General features: G+C 41.0%; 1 protein-coding gene across 4 annotated transcripts in view; it reads right to left on the reverse strand.

Moving 5' to 3' along the window:
• rxraa (retinoid X receptor, alpha a) overlaps positions 1 to 12,811 on the reverse strand; it is a 105,540-nt gene that overhangs the window by 35,368 nt on the left and 57,361 nt on the right. For all 4 annotated transcript variants that reach the window (XM_042396073.1, XM_042396071.1, XM_042396072.1 and 1 more), the window contains exon 3: positions 2,805 to 3,043. In XM_042396073.1, the coding sequence (XP_042252007.1) occupies positions 2,805 to 3,043 (239 nt within the window). The remainder of the gene's footprint in view (positions 1 to 2,804; positions 3,044 to 12,811) is intronic.

Genomic DNA, 12,811 nt, shown 5'->3' on the forward strand with positions numbered 1-12,811 from the left:
CATTTACCACTAAATAGCATTTTGAAACAGGTGGGAAGTACCAGAAAAAAAGGCGGTGCTCTTCTCCCCAATCTGAACCTAACCAGTCTATTCTCTACCCTTGAGATGAAAAAAGGGGTTTTGTATAAAACCAAAAGACAGTTTCAGTACTGAAATGCAAGTATCATATCACACATATCATTATTTTTTTTGATATCCGGTTCTAATAAAGGTTCACAGACTGCCATCAGTCATATGAATGTGTCTGTATTTTGCAACTCAAAGTCTATAATGTGAACAGAACATGCATTAACAAAAAACAATACTGGCAATGGTAATGTTTTGTTCTGTTTTAGCACATTTAAAATAATACAGCATTGTTAAAGATTGGAAACCAGTCATGACCCATAACACAAGTTAGATACATGCTGTAATTACTGCATATACACTATTACAACTGTCACTGCCAACAGAAATCCACTAAATAGCTGTTACCTGCTTTTTATATGGTTGTTAAAACTGGCAGGACTGGGTGAGAGGCGGTAAGGATGAGTATAAAAAAATGACTCACCTACAACACATACTTTTCATGATACCCATAATGCATGCATAATTACATGCTAAAAACTATTCTTTTTACAGTCATAGTTTCAATCAAACAAGAGTGATCTCAGTCAACCGTAACGTTTGCTACCTAAACGTCCAACCTGCATACAAAACACGCTGCTCCGGGAACAGATGAAAGTGTTGGAATTTAAAATGTGTAGAAGAATCAGAGAGGAGGAAGGGAGGGAGGGGCTTTCTAGCAATGAAAGATTCTGGCCGCTTTCTGAAAGTGCCCCTAATCCACTCTTAACTCCATTACATATGGGACACTTTCGTTTAGAAGGCGCCGATAAGCTCAACAATAGCGAGGAGAGCCCATCCCAAATAGCATCACGTTGCAGACGCACTTTACCACAATTATTAGCAAACACAAAAAAGGGCAGCAACTGCATTTTGGGGGGAAACAATTTCAATTTTAGATATGGCTCCAGACAGAAACTGGGCCACTGCAGGCTTTGATGTCTTAATTGTGTGTGTGTGTTTTTTTTTTTGTAATACCAAAGAAACCGAGGCTTATTGATGGAACAAAAACGCCGGAGACAGAGAGAGAGAGAGAGGAAATGGAGATGATGTGAAAGAGACAAGGAATAAAAAAAAAAAAAAACAAGAAAGGGGAAAAAAGATGAAAGAGGACAGCCAGAGAGAATACGAATGAAGGGATAGAGAGAAGAACGCGAGATATGGCGGGAGGGAGTGACAAATATGCTTCAGATATAGAAAGAAAGAGTGACAGAGCTGAAGTACTATGGAATCCTAGTTGAATAGGCCTTGATTAACTGTGGCATGAGGTCAAAGTATGGGGTCAAAGCAGGGCCTCTGTCTGCTGGGGCCTGGCTTAGGAAAATTATGTATGTGTGTGTGTGTGTGTGTGCAAGTGTAAGCGACTGTAATTTGCACTTCTGAGACATGTGAATACAGTTTGTAAGAGATGATACACAACCATTTGTCTGGTTAGTTTATAGGGCAGCTGTATTTCACTATGTGTTTGAGTGAGTACAAAGAAAAACCTCATAGAACCATGTTTTTTTATGGAGGAGGTTGCTGAACATGGCTGTTTCGGGTTTCTGAATGTGACATACTGTAATTCAGCGGCCACGCGCGTAGCCTTTTAAGAGACTTTTATGTGTTTGTTTATTTATTTAACACGGACAATTTAGCTACACATTGTTACATAAGACAACAAAAAAATGTGACAGATGCACACAGCGCTGTAGAGCTGAAGCTTTATGTAATTTGAACACCTTGTCCCTGGCTTGGCTTTTAAATTCAGGTGTTTACTTGATTTGACAAGCTAGCGTCAAGAGAAGCGTAGAGATAAATTCTGTTGATAGTAATCTGGATGTGTTTTTAGCAGGAAGGAAATTCTGCAAGCTGGAATGAAACTACAGCTACAACAAGTCGATTAATCAATCGAAAGAAAATGAATTGGCATGTATTTTGATAATTGATTAATTGTTTAAGTTGATGTTCCCGCTTCTCAAATGTGAGACTTTCCTGCTTTTCTTAGTCTTACATTATAGTAAACTGAATATGTTGAGGAACTATTTGTCAGACAAAACAAATACATTTGATGACATCATCTTGTCTTCTCGGATATGGTGATGGACATTTTTTTCTGTTTTCTGATGTTTTATAGACCAAATGATTTATCAAATAATCAAGAAAGTAATCTACAGATTAGTCGATAATTAAAATAATCGTTAGTTGTAACCTTATTACTGTAGATAATATAGTATTTATCCAAATTAGACAAGTGCAGCTTATAGATGAGGGATGAATCATTCTTTATGTACAGTAATGTGACGCCAGGGATTGCTGTGGCACTAAAAACTCGGCAGTCTGCTATGACTGAATGAAAGTCAATGGTCGTGGAAATAGAAAGAAATAATAACACTTGGATCCACAATAAATAGTTTCTTTAACTGTATTTACTGTGGCTCCACTTTTCTCCACTTATGTGCTCCTGTGTATGTATCTTTTTGTTTGTGCTTGCATGTGCATGGCTGTGTGTCTGAAATGCATGTGAGATGTTATACTCTCTATTCAATACACTTCAACATTCCTGAGGGAGTGAGTAACCTTGAAGACACAATACGTGAGTGCACTGACCGTATGCACGCTGGTGTACAAGTGCATGTATCTGAGAGTATCTGCAGTACGTCTACTTTCAAAAGCGTGCGTGTGCTCCTGCAGGTTTTCGCGTCTGTTACAGGCCTTACCTGGGGGCTGACGCTGGGGCCGTAGCCCATGCCGGGCGAGTTCATGGAGTGGGGGCCCATTGGCGAGCTGATGACGGAAAAGGGTGAAGCTAGACCATTCATGGGCGAACTCAGCGTGCTGATGGGAGAGTGAAGGGAGCCGGAGGGCCCCATGGACGTTGGACTGAGCAGAGACGGATGCATTCCCCGGTGGGAAGTGGGTGAGCCTAGGGGCGAGGAGCTCACCTGGCCCGTCGAGTCTGTTCAGAAAAAAAAAAGAAAAAAAAAGAAAAATGAGAATGAAAACATCTTGAAGATGTCAGCATAATAAAAGCGGTGAAACATTTTTATAAAGTCTGGCCAACATGATAGTTTCTGATGTTTAAAAGGGAACCAAAGATTTTTAAAAGCAACGTTTCCACGTTTAGGCTAATTTAATTTTTTTTTCCTCTAGTCAATCGTTGGCACCAAGAATGCAGCACATCTGGTGAAGTGTGAAGGCAACTGTTGAATTTGAGCACAGTCCAGGAAAATGGACAATTCAGCAAAAAACACTTGTAATTCATGAGACGATTATATCTGGCAATAGCTGTTGTGGAATAAATTTAACATGACAGTTAATGGAGGCAGATTATCACTATCCAGTAGCGCTGTAACTCTCTCATACACTGGATCTGTCCCTCAGTGAAGAGTTTACCTCTTCACAAGTGCTGCCCACGGGGATCTAACAGAACAGGATGTATATCTATAATGTATGTGGTTGATGAGTGGGCTGGTGGCCCCCAGGAGAATTAAAAACACGACCTTGCACCGCAGCTGGGGGCAAATCTGCAACAAGACTGTAGTCTGAGAGTGATAAGGATAAGGTCTTTGTGTCTTTTCTTCTCTCTCCTAGACGAGTCCTACTCTTAACCTTGAACAAGCGGGCCATCTTCCTGTCAGCTGTCAACACAGAAGATATGGGACAGGCAGGAGCGTGGGCAAAGAATTTGGTGACAGGGTTGTATGTGCACAGATAACAACCCCTTCCCCTCCTGTCTAGTCTTTCAACACCGCCTATCACTCTCTTACTTTTCATTTATGATCATCTCTCTCTTTCCTTCTGTCCTTCTCACTCGGTCTACTCTGGTACTCCCGCAAGAGGGATCCCTCTTGTTTAGCCCGTCTTTATTCTACTAGCTTACTTTATCAGCTGACTCATGTTGGGTGATATATACCATGAGACGACATAAATTGGATTTAGACAAATTTTGCATTAATGTGATGTGGTGCCTTCATTTTCCAGGTATGTAACTCACTAAATTAGTCCAAAACAGACATTCCCATTTGGTTATTTCTGGAAATGTTTACTATACTCTATAAATCTATAAAAACATGTATATACTGTGATATAACATTTAATCCAAATCGCCCACATCTACATCTGACGTACCACAGCTTAGGTTCACCTCTGATAAGTTCTTTGTCCTGACATACCCTCAAATATATTTTGACACTACAACTTTGCTCTCTCTGCAGCGGGGACATGGAGTAGTTATGTAAGAAGTGGGAGTGTGGTTTGTCTATCACACTCCCATGTTTCATAAGTGACTAGGTTCCACTGCTTCCGCACGGTGGAATAAAACTGATGGATTGCTCAATTAGTTGACAGCTGAGAGTAACGAGTCCGGTTGAGAGCAATTTTCCTGTAATACTTTGTCTCTGTCCCAGCTGACTTTGCAGGATTTTTCTGAGTGTGTGTGTGTGTGTGTGTGTGAGTGTGTGTGTGTATGTGTGTTCTTTGTGGGGTATTTCTGCTGCCTCGTGAATGCAGGACATAAGACGAGGGATCTTTGCATCTTTCTCCCATGTATAAGCAATTCTCAGAACGGCAAACCTAGCTGCCAGCTCAGCCAAGCAAAACACTTCCCTGCACATCCTGCTTGCCTCACGAGCACTTCCTTTGAGCACGCACACACACACACACACACACACACACACACAGGCCATGTCCTTTTGAAAACAAACACACATCCTTCTTAATAAAGGGCTAACAACAGCTCTGCATCTAGCTGTATTAGTTCAGTGTTTAATCCTCTGACTGATACCCCTGGAGCTTCTATCCCTGCGATTACATTTTTTTCCCCCTAAAATGCGCCCACACACATAATTCCTGAAAAAAATATAATAAATAAATAAAAAGCTCTCCCTGAGCCAGCAATTCCCATAACCCACCTCCAATTGGGTTTTAATTCAGGCAGATAAAGAGAGCTGTGGCATTAGGGTTGCCAATCTGCCATTGTAGGTCTCAGCAGGGGGGCAGCTCAGCTGACAGAGTCCCAGCAAGGCCCCACCTCGAGGGGGATGACAGAGACGGGCTGGGAGGTAGATCAGACTGTTTATGTCTCTTTCTCTCTCCTATTCATTCCACATGTCTCTCTCTCTTCCACTTTTTTTTGGAAAGGCAAGATCAGAGCAGAACATTCATTGAAAAATCTCTCTCTCTGATGTTCTTTTCACAGATGAACATGAAGCCAATTATATAGCTATGTGGTCACGTTGTATGTGAATGGTCTTTTTTTGGGCAAAGCTCCCAGAACATATAGATATCACAGCAAAATGTGCGTGTGTATTTGCATGTGTGTGTATGTTTATTCTTTATAGAGTTGGGTTGCCAGTGTAGGATTACAGCAGGATGAAAAAGGACTCTGTCCTAATCCTCCCCAGAGAGGACAAGAGAGAAGAGAGGAGAGGAGAGGAGAGGAGAGAAGAGGAGAGGAGAGGAGAGGAGAGGAGAGAGGAGAGGAGAGGAGAGGAAATGAGAGGAAATGAGAAGAGAAAAAAGGAAAAGTTAAGGAAAGCACAAGCAGGACAATGAAGGAGGAAAAAAGGAAAGGAGTGGGAAGAGACTGGAGTTTTTCACATATAGTATAACTGTCACATTGACACCCCTGCCTGTATTTCTTCATATACCCCTTTAATCTCAACCTGTTGAACTGGAAAGTGTAACATGTTTTACAAGCAGTCTTGAGAAAACACAGCAAGCTCTGGCGACCGTTTGCACTACCTGCAAAAAGCATAAAATAAACATGCTTGCAAGATAAGATAAGAATGTGTATAAAGAAAATCAGTGAGTGAGGGCGAGGCAGGGGAGGAGGAGGGAATAAAAATGATTGCTGCATCCAAGAAATGAGTGGCAGTCATCCAGGTTACCTGCGTGCCAATATACAGAAAGGTTGACTTATGTTTTGATAGCGGATAAAAAAGTGTTTCTCAGTGTTCTGAGCGTGTCGTTTGTAGCCTCTGCCTGTCAATTGGGCTGGATCGCTGGGCGCACAAAAACACAACTGACAGCTACAAATAAGCAAATTAGGGCCCATCTTACTGGCAGGCACAGAAAGAGTTCTCCACTTACCACTTCTATACTCTATACAAGCATCTCCTATTTCTAAACAATGCTTCCCTCACTCCCGCCTTTCTCGCTCTTCTGTTGTGCCGTTGGGTGTGATTACACAGAGGAAATTTGCCAATTTGTGTTCTGGCTGTTACTGGCTTGTGTGTTAAGAATATGATAAATGAATGACTGAGATGAGAACGGATGATGGGATGAAAGCGTAAATATTACAGCTATGTGTTGTTTATATAAATGCTTGAAACAACTTGTGGTGTGTTTTTTCTGACAGGTGATCTTTTGTGGTGGTTCATTGATAGCCGTCCCTCTAGAAGAATCGCTTCATCTGTCATTCGTTCGGCAGCAAAGGTGGAAATAGCACAACGCTGTTCAGGAAAGATGGGATTGGTTGGGTTCGATCTAGACAGCAGGATCTGTGGAGAACAACACGTCCATGCAAGAGAGGCTAAAATCCATTTCGAGTCGGAGTTCGAGACCCCCTCAAGGAGTTGGGAGATGAAAGATGTGTACTTCTGCTCCACAAAAAAGATATCTTAATGTATGTTGAGGATTATTTCTGTTCCTTTGCTTATAGCTGTGACTGATTCTGTCTCACTAATTACGCTTTCCCCCTTTAATATGTGATTGCAGGCTTAATCTAGCTGTTTAGTTGGTTTATATATTGGCTGAATTTGGCCCATGCATTCTATGTTTTCTGCTGTATGATGTGTATTTGTGCAGACATAAGGTAAAGGTACATATATAGTACATTGAGCATTTGGATACAAACTAAACACTACAGAAATCAACTTTTCTTTCAAAATACAGGATCATTTTACCTTCTCATGAATCTAATAATCATTCAAATGAAACAAGCAAAAAAAGGGTTAATAACTCCCTTGTTTTTTAAATGTCAACGACTGCTAAAGAGAAGCTTTATTTCATTGGGTCACAATCACTGAGATGTCTGTATGTAATGACAGTTTTCATAAAGACTACAAATGACTCAGCTGGCTGGCTGAAGTCGTAAACTCGCCCATGAGCTCATGTTGCCTCCGCTACCAGCGAGGGATGATGCATTATAGATGGGAAGCGCACCCCTACACCCCCACAATAGTCTGAACCATCCCGAGAACACATGAAACCTCCTAAATGCGTCATTTTCATTAATTTGGCCTGTTTTCTCACAACGTCCTTCTGTAGGTTGGTATTTTCCTCTTCTCATTGTCTCTTTTACTTAACTTCTGGCCACCAGTCTGTTTAGTCTTCCCTTTTTTGAACACATTCGCACACACAATCATAAACATGTGTCTATGCACAGGCAGACAGATGTTCATTTTTCACTTGGCGGTTAACTCTCCTCCTCTATTATTCATCTATGAGTGCCACAGCGGAGATTTAGTGGAACACAGGGGCATGGGATGTAGCGAAAAACAGAAAGGGAGCGCTCGTAAATCTCAGTAAATCACATATTTAGCCATTTTGCCTTTAAATCTCTACTTTCATGATCAGTGGACTTGACGGTCAATAGGCAAAAATCATAATGCTTTGGGGTGGTTTGCGCTCACAAAATGATGCATACAGCAGTGTCAGTTTTAGGTTAATACCCCTATAGCTTCTGTCCAATCCCACGTTCCCCTGATGCTTTGTCAGATCTTTCACTGCAGCAAAAACAGAAACAAATACACACAAGCAAAAAATATATATATATTCAGACTGGCTCCAAGCTGATCCATGCACAGACAATGGGTTTTCTATACCACCCTGCTGGCAATGGGTCAGCCAAGGGATGATGGCATTGGTGTGACAGCAGCCAGGAAAAAAAACGATCATTTCATGGATTGACTTTGGCGTAAACGAAACAGTCATGAGTCACTTGCACCTACACCGCAGCACATTAGCAAACTACGGGTTCCTCAGAGGGAGTGAACTGGATGAAGCCGCGGCCTGTCAACAATCACACACCCACCGTTTTTAGTTGGGGTTTTTTTTTTTTTGTCTATTTTTCTGTTGATTTGAGGTGACAAGCTGATTTCTTATTATTCACTGGGACTTTTAGGAGAGGCAGGTGAGTCAGTTTTGAAGTGCACAGAGCGCCAGAGCACAGTCAGGATGAAAGGCTCGTCATTAGCATTTCTCCGGATGTGTTCAGAGGAAGAAGAGAGAAGAGGGGGGAAAAAGATTCAACAAAAACCCAAGAGATTCAGTCGGTTGCATAAAAACCCAGAGCCCAAAATAACACAGGAGTCGGTCTAACAGCTTCATTTTTAGTTTTTACTGCTGATGTCTATATCACCATGACGACAGCAGGCTGATATTTTACTCAATCTTCCATGAAGCCCTGTGTGTGTGTGTGTGTGTGTGTGTTTCTATGTGTTTCAACAATTAGACTATTATCAGCCTTTTGTTAAAATGATCACACTTCCTATCTGTGATATAAATTAAATACCAACGTCAACATGTTTTGAGTGCTGCATGTACGGATGTGTGTACGTGTGTTCATTAATCAGGCAGTGTCTCTCTACTGTTTTCCACTCTATAAACATACTAATCTGGTCCCTTAAGTTAATGGTCACAGAGTAAATATCCCGGTCTGATGTGTTTACTCTGTGGCTAGGGGAGAGGTAGAGGGAGTGTGTGGATGTGTGTGTCTGGGTGTGGGTGGGGATTAGTGCAGGGGGCGGGGTCATAATTGGCTGATTACATACCAACAGGTGATGTAAAAATATGATGAGCACTGGCCAGAGTTGCTTTTGCGGTGCACTAAAATACTAATTGTCTATCTTACCTTTACCTTTCATTCTACACATCCATCAATCTACTCACATACACAACCCAACTATAATAATAATGATATAATCTCTATAGAAATCATTCAAATCAAACAAATGTCTTACTTTCCCTAGTTGTGAACTACATATACTGCAATTGATCAATACCCCCTGCAGTGTCACTCTGTGTTTTCTGGTTTCACTAAGCTTCAGTGGGTGGCAGAAATACAATAAATGAATCAATAAATAAAAACAACACCCGTTCTGTATACTTCTCATTTAGCCTACTAGAAAGTTATTTTGGGTGGCATTTCTGGTATTAGTCAGCCTTAGTATTAGTGGGTCATTGTGGGTTGAAAGGATGGGCACTTTTGAAGCCTTGACTCACTTCCGGTGTGAGTTACTGTCAGACAATGTTCTTTTCTTTTCATGTTCCATTTTGTCAGAAGACCTCATTTATTACTGCACTATTTTAAAATATTTAAACCTGATCCGAAAATCCAAATACATTTTTGATGCAAAACAATAGAGATCTGACGAGAAATGAACCAAGTAAAGGACTAACAGCCTTACTTACAGTACTCTATGCACAAAGGATGATTGACAAAAACAGGGTTTTGTCCTTAGCTGTTAGTTCCCTGTGGTCTTTGTGCTTTTTATAATCCCTGCACAATTAAAGATACACCACAGGAGAAAATACTCTAACATTATGTTTGCATATTTTTCCCTTCTCACTACTTTTAATCCTACATCCATGTTACAATAAGGAAGGCTTGAGGAATGTGCAAAAAGCCATTCAGTGGTGAGGGCATTTGTTTTAACAGCAGCTCCTGTCAAGACAAGATATGATCAGACAGAGAAGCAGCAACTATATCCGTTCTTTGGTGACAGCTTAAATCAAAAGTAGTCCAGTCTCTCTTTTTCTTGCCCCTATCTGCTAGCATCCATGAACCAACTTGCAGACCAAAAGAAAAAATCTAAGAGCAAAAGAAAAAGGCATTAATGTGGGCTAAGTGGCAGAAAAGAACCAAAACAGGCCACCCGTAATTTCACAGTAGGTGGGCCGCTAACAACAATCATTTGATACACAGTGTTGATATAACCCGATTCTTTTTGCCTGCCAAAACAACTGCCCTCATTAAAGACTTAATTCTTTCCCTCCCACCTCCCTTTTACTCTTTTCTGTCTCTCGCGGGCTCCTTTTATTTTCTTCCCATTTCAATTCATTGCCCTGATATCATGTGGATGAAAGCGCCGGCTCCTGGGGCATGCTGGTGCCCTCAGTGACTCTTAAGTGTCTGAAGAGGCCATGGAGCTGTGGCTGGCCATGGCTAGTTGCCAGCTGAACCACAGATTACTGGCGCTATTGCTAACTGTGCCCCGACTGCCAACGCTCTGATCTGCTGATATGGCCTAATTGTTCTCTTTAGCTCAGAGGTGATATACCATCTCTCGCTGGGAGCTCACAGCCAGAGCGCCAGCCGGCTCCAGGGCTGCACGAGAAGAAGCTGAGCACATGTTGTTGAAAGTAGCAGCCTGGAAATACTTCAGTATTATCTGACATATGACTTGTCATGTTCATGTCATGTTCACATCACTCAAGGTACTCAGAGGATGTCTCTGTCCCAATCAGGGACCCAACGACCCCCACCTCCACCACACTCACCAATCAAGGAGTTAGTTTAAACCGCCAGGCTGAAGCTCAGTCAAATTGATGAACTATTAAACAGCTAGAACCACAGACATCACCACTCAGGTGTCCGCCAGAGATGACACAGACCCCATGCTGCTTCCTTAAACATACTGGTGATCTTAAACAGCCGGTGCCAAGGTCAAACACATTGTAGCAATCACAGATCATCAGGTACCTGCTTAATCTTAAATTTGTCAGTGTTCTGCCACAACTACTCTCTTTTCTTGTCCCAGAATCCATACAGCTGAAATTAGTTCTTTTTAATGTCAGATCATTGGCTGACAAATCCTTCTTGGTTACTGATCTGATAACTGAAAAGAATCTGTACTGTATAGCCTATCTTTAGTTGAGATCTGGCTAAACAGCACTACTGGTATAGCAAAACTGACAGAGGCTTGTCCTCTAAACTATAATTTAGTTTAATTTTTTATCAGGCAGTTGGACAAAACAGGAGAGGACGAGGGATCGTAGCCATTTTCTCTACACAGTTTGTGTGTAATGACACTGACCTTGGTGAATTTACATTGTCTGAATATCTTGCTCTTGAACTCAAAGCAGAATTATCAGTACTTATCATTACATTATATCGGCCACCGGGATATTAATCACTATTCCTACAGGAATTCTCAGAGCTGATCTCATTTGCTATCACTAGATATGATCACTTAATCCTGAATGGAGACTTGAATATTCATATTAATAAAATGAATGACTCCAAAACTATGGAGCTTGTAAATTTACTGGACAGCTTTGAACTCATCCAACATGTAAATGAAGCCATTCATCAGCATGGTAAAACTTAAGACTTAGTAATAACAAAAAGGGTTAAACATTGATAATGTTTCAGTATTCAAATGATCTATTTCTGACCATCACTGTGTGTTTTTGATGCCAATCTAACCTTAACAAAGAAAAGGGAATTTTTGATTCAAAGGAGATTCCTAGAGGGCGAGGCTGAAGCAAAGTTCTCTTATATTCAACAATATCTTGTCATCCGCTTTAAATAGCATTGCTCCACTAAAGGTTTAAAAGGGGTCGACTGACAGAATCTCCCCACGGTTAAACTATAACAGTGTTAAAGAGATCAAGAGAATCTGTCAGGCAGCTGAAAGAAAATGGAGGAAAACTAGTCTCACTAGACAGTTCACTGTAACATACACAAATAAGCCATGACTGCCTTTAACAAAGCAATATGTCTGGTAAGAAAGGATTACTTTTCCAAGATTATTACAGAGAACACTGGAAACTCTAGAATATTATTCGTCACCCCACCCCCCATTCTCTGCATCAAAATGTAAAGAACTCACAGTGTTCTTCAATAACAAAATCACTCCAATGACGAGTATTGCTGCTGATGTAAACACATTACGATCTCAGCAAATCCTGTAAAAATGATGTAACCATAGGAAAATTCACCTGTATTACATTAACTGTGCTGCTTTGCAAGACTGTCACTGAATGTTACTCCTCCACCTCATGTACTGACCCTGTACCTACAGTATTCTTTAAGCAAGTGTTCAACAATGTTTCAAGTCATGCCCTTGAGATTATACATCTCTTCAAAGCAGCTGTTATTAAAGAAACCCAACCTTGATGGTAATGCACTGACCAGCTATAGGCTGATATCTAAACTTCCATTCATTAGTAAGATACTAGAAGAGATAGTTTCAGTGCAAATAAATTCCTTTCTTAAAGAAAACAATATCCTGGGGGAATTTCAGTCAGCCTTCAGAACATATCACAGCACTGAAACTGCTCTTACTAAAATAATCAGCGACCTCAGACTAACCTCTGATGAAAATAAGGTCTCCATTCTTACACTCTTAGACCTAAGCACAGCATTTGATACGACTGACCATGATATCCTAATCAATCGTCTTGGTTGGTTGGTCTTTCTGACAGTGTGTTAAACTGGTTCAGAACATACATCAAAGAGAGAGAGATTTACGTCAGTCTTGGAGATCATGTGTCTGAGGAACATGACAATTGATTTGGGGTTCCACAAGGGAGCTGCCTTTGTCCATTATTATTCTCACTATACATGCTGCCATTTGGTGACATCATCAGAGAGCACAATGTGCTGTATGTTTCCATAGTTATATGGATGACACACAACTGTACATCTTCACTGAACCAAATGATGCTGCAGCTATAAATTCCATTGCTACCTGTCTTCTGGTAATAAATAAATGGA

Source organism: Thunnus maccoyii, chromosome 19 (assembly GCF_910596095.1).
Source record: "Thunnus maccoyii chromosome 19, fThuMac1.1, whole genome shotgun sequence".
In the NCBI taxonomy this organism is placed as follows: domain Eukaryota; kingdom Metazoa; phylum Chordata; class Actinopteri; order Scombriformes; family Scombridae; genus Thunnus; species Thunnus maccoyii.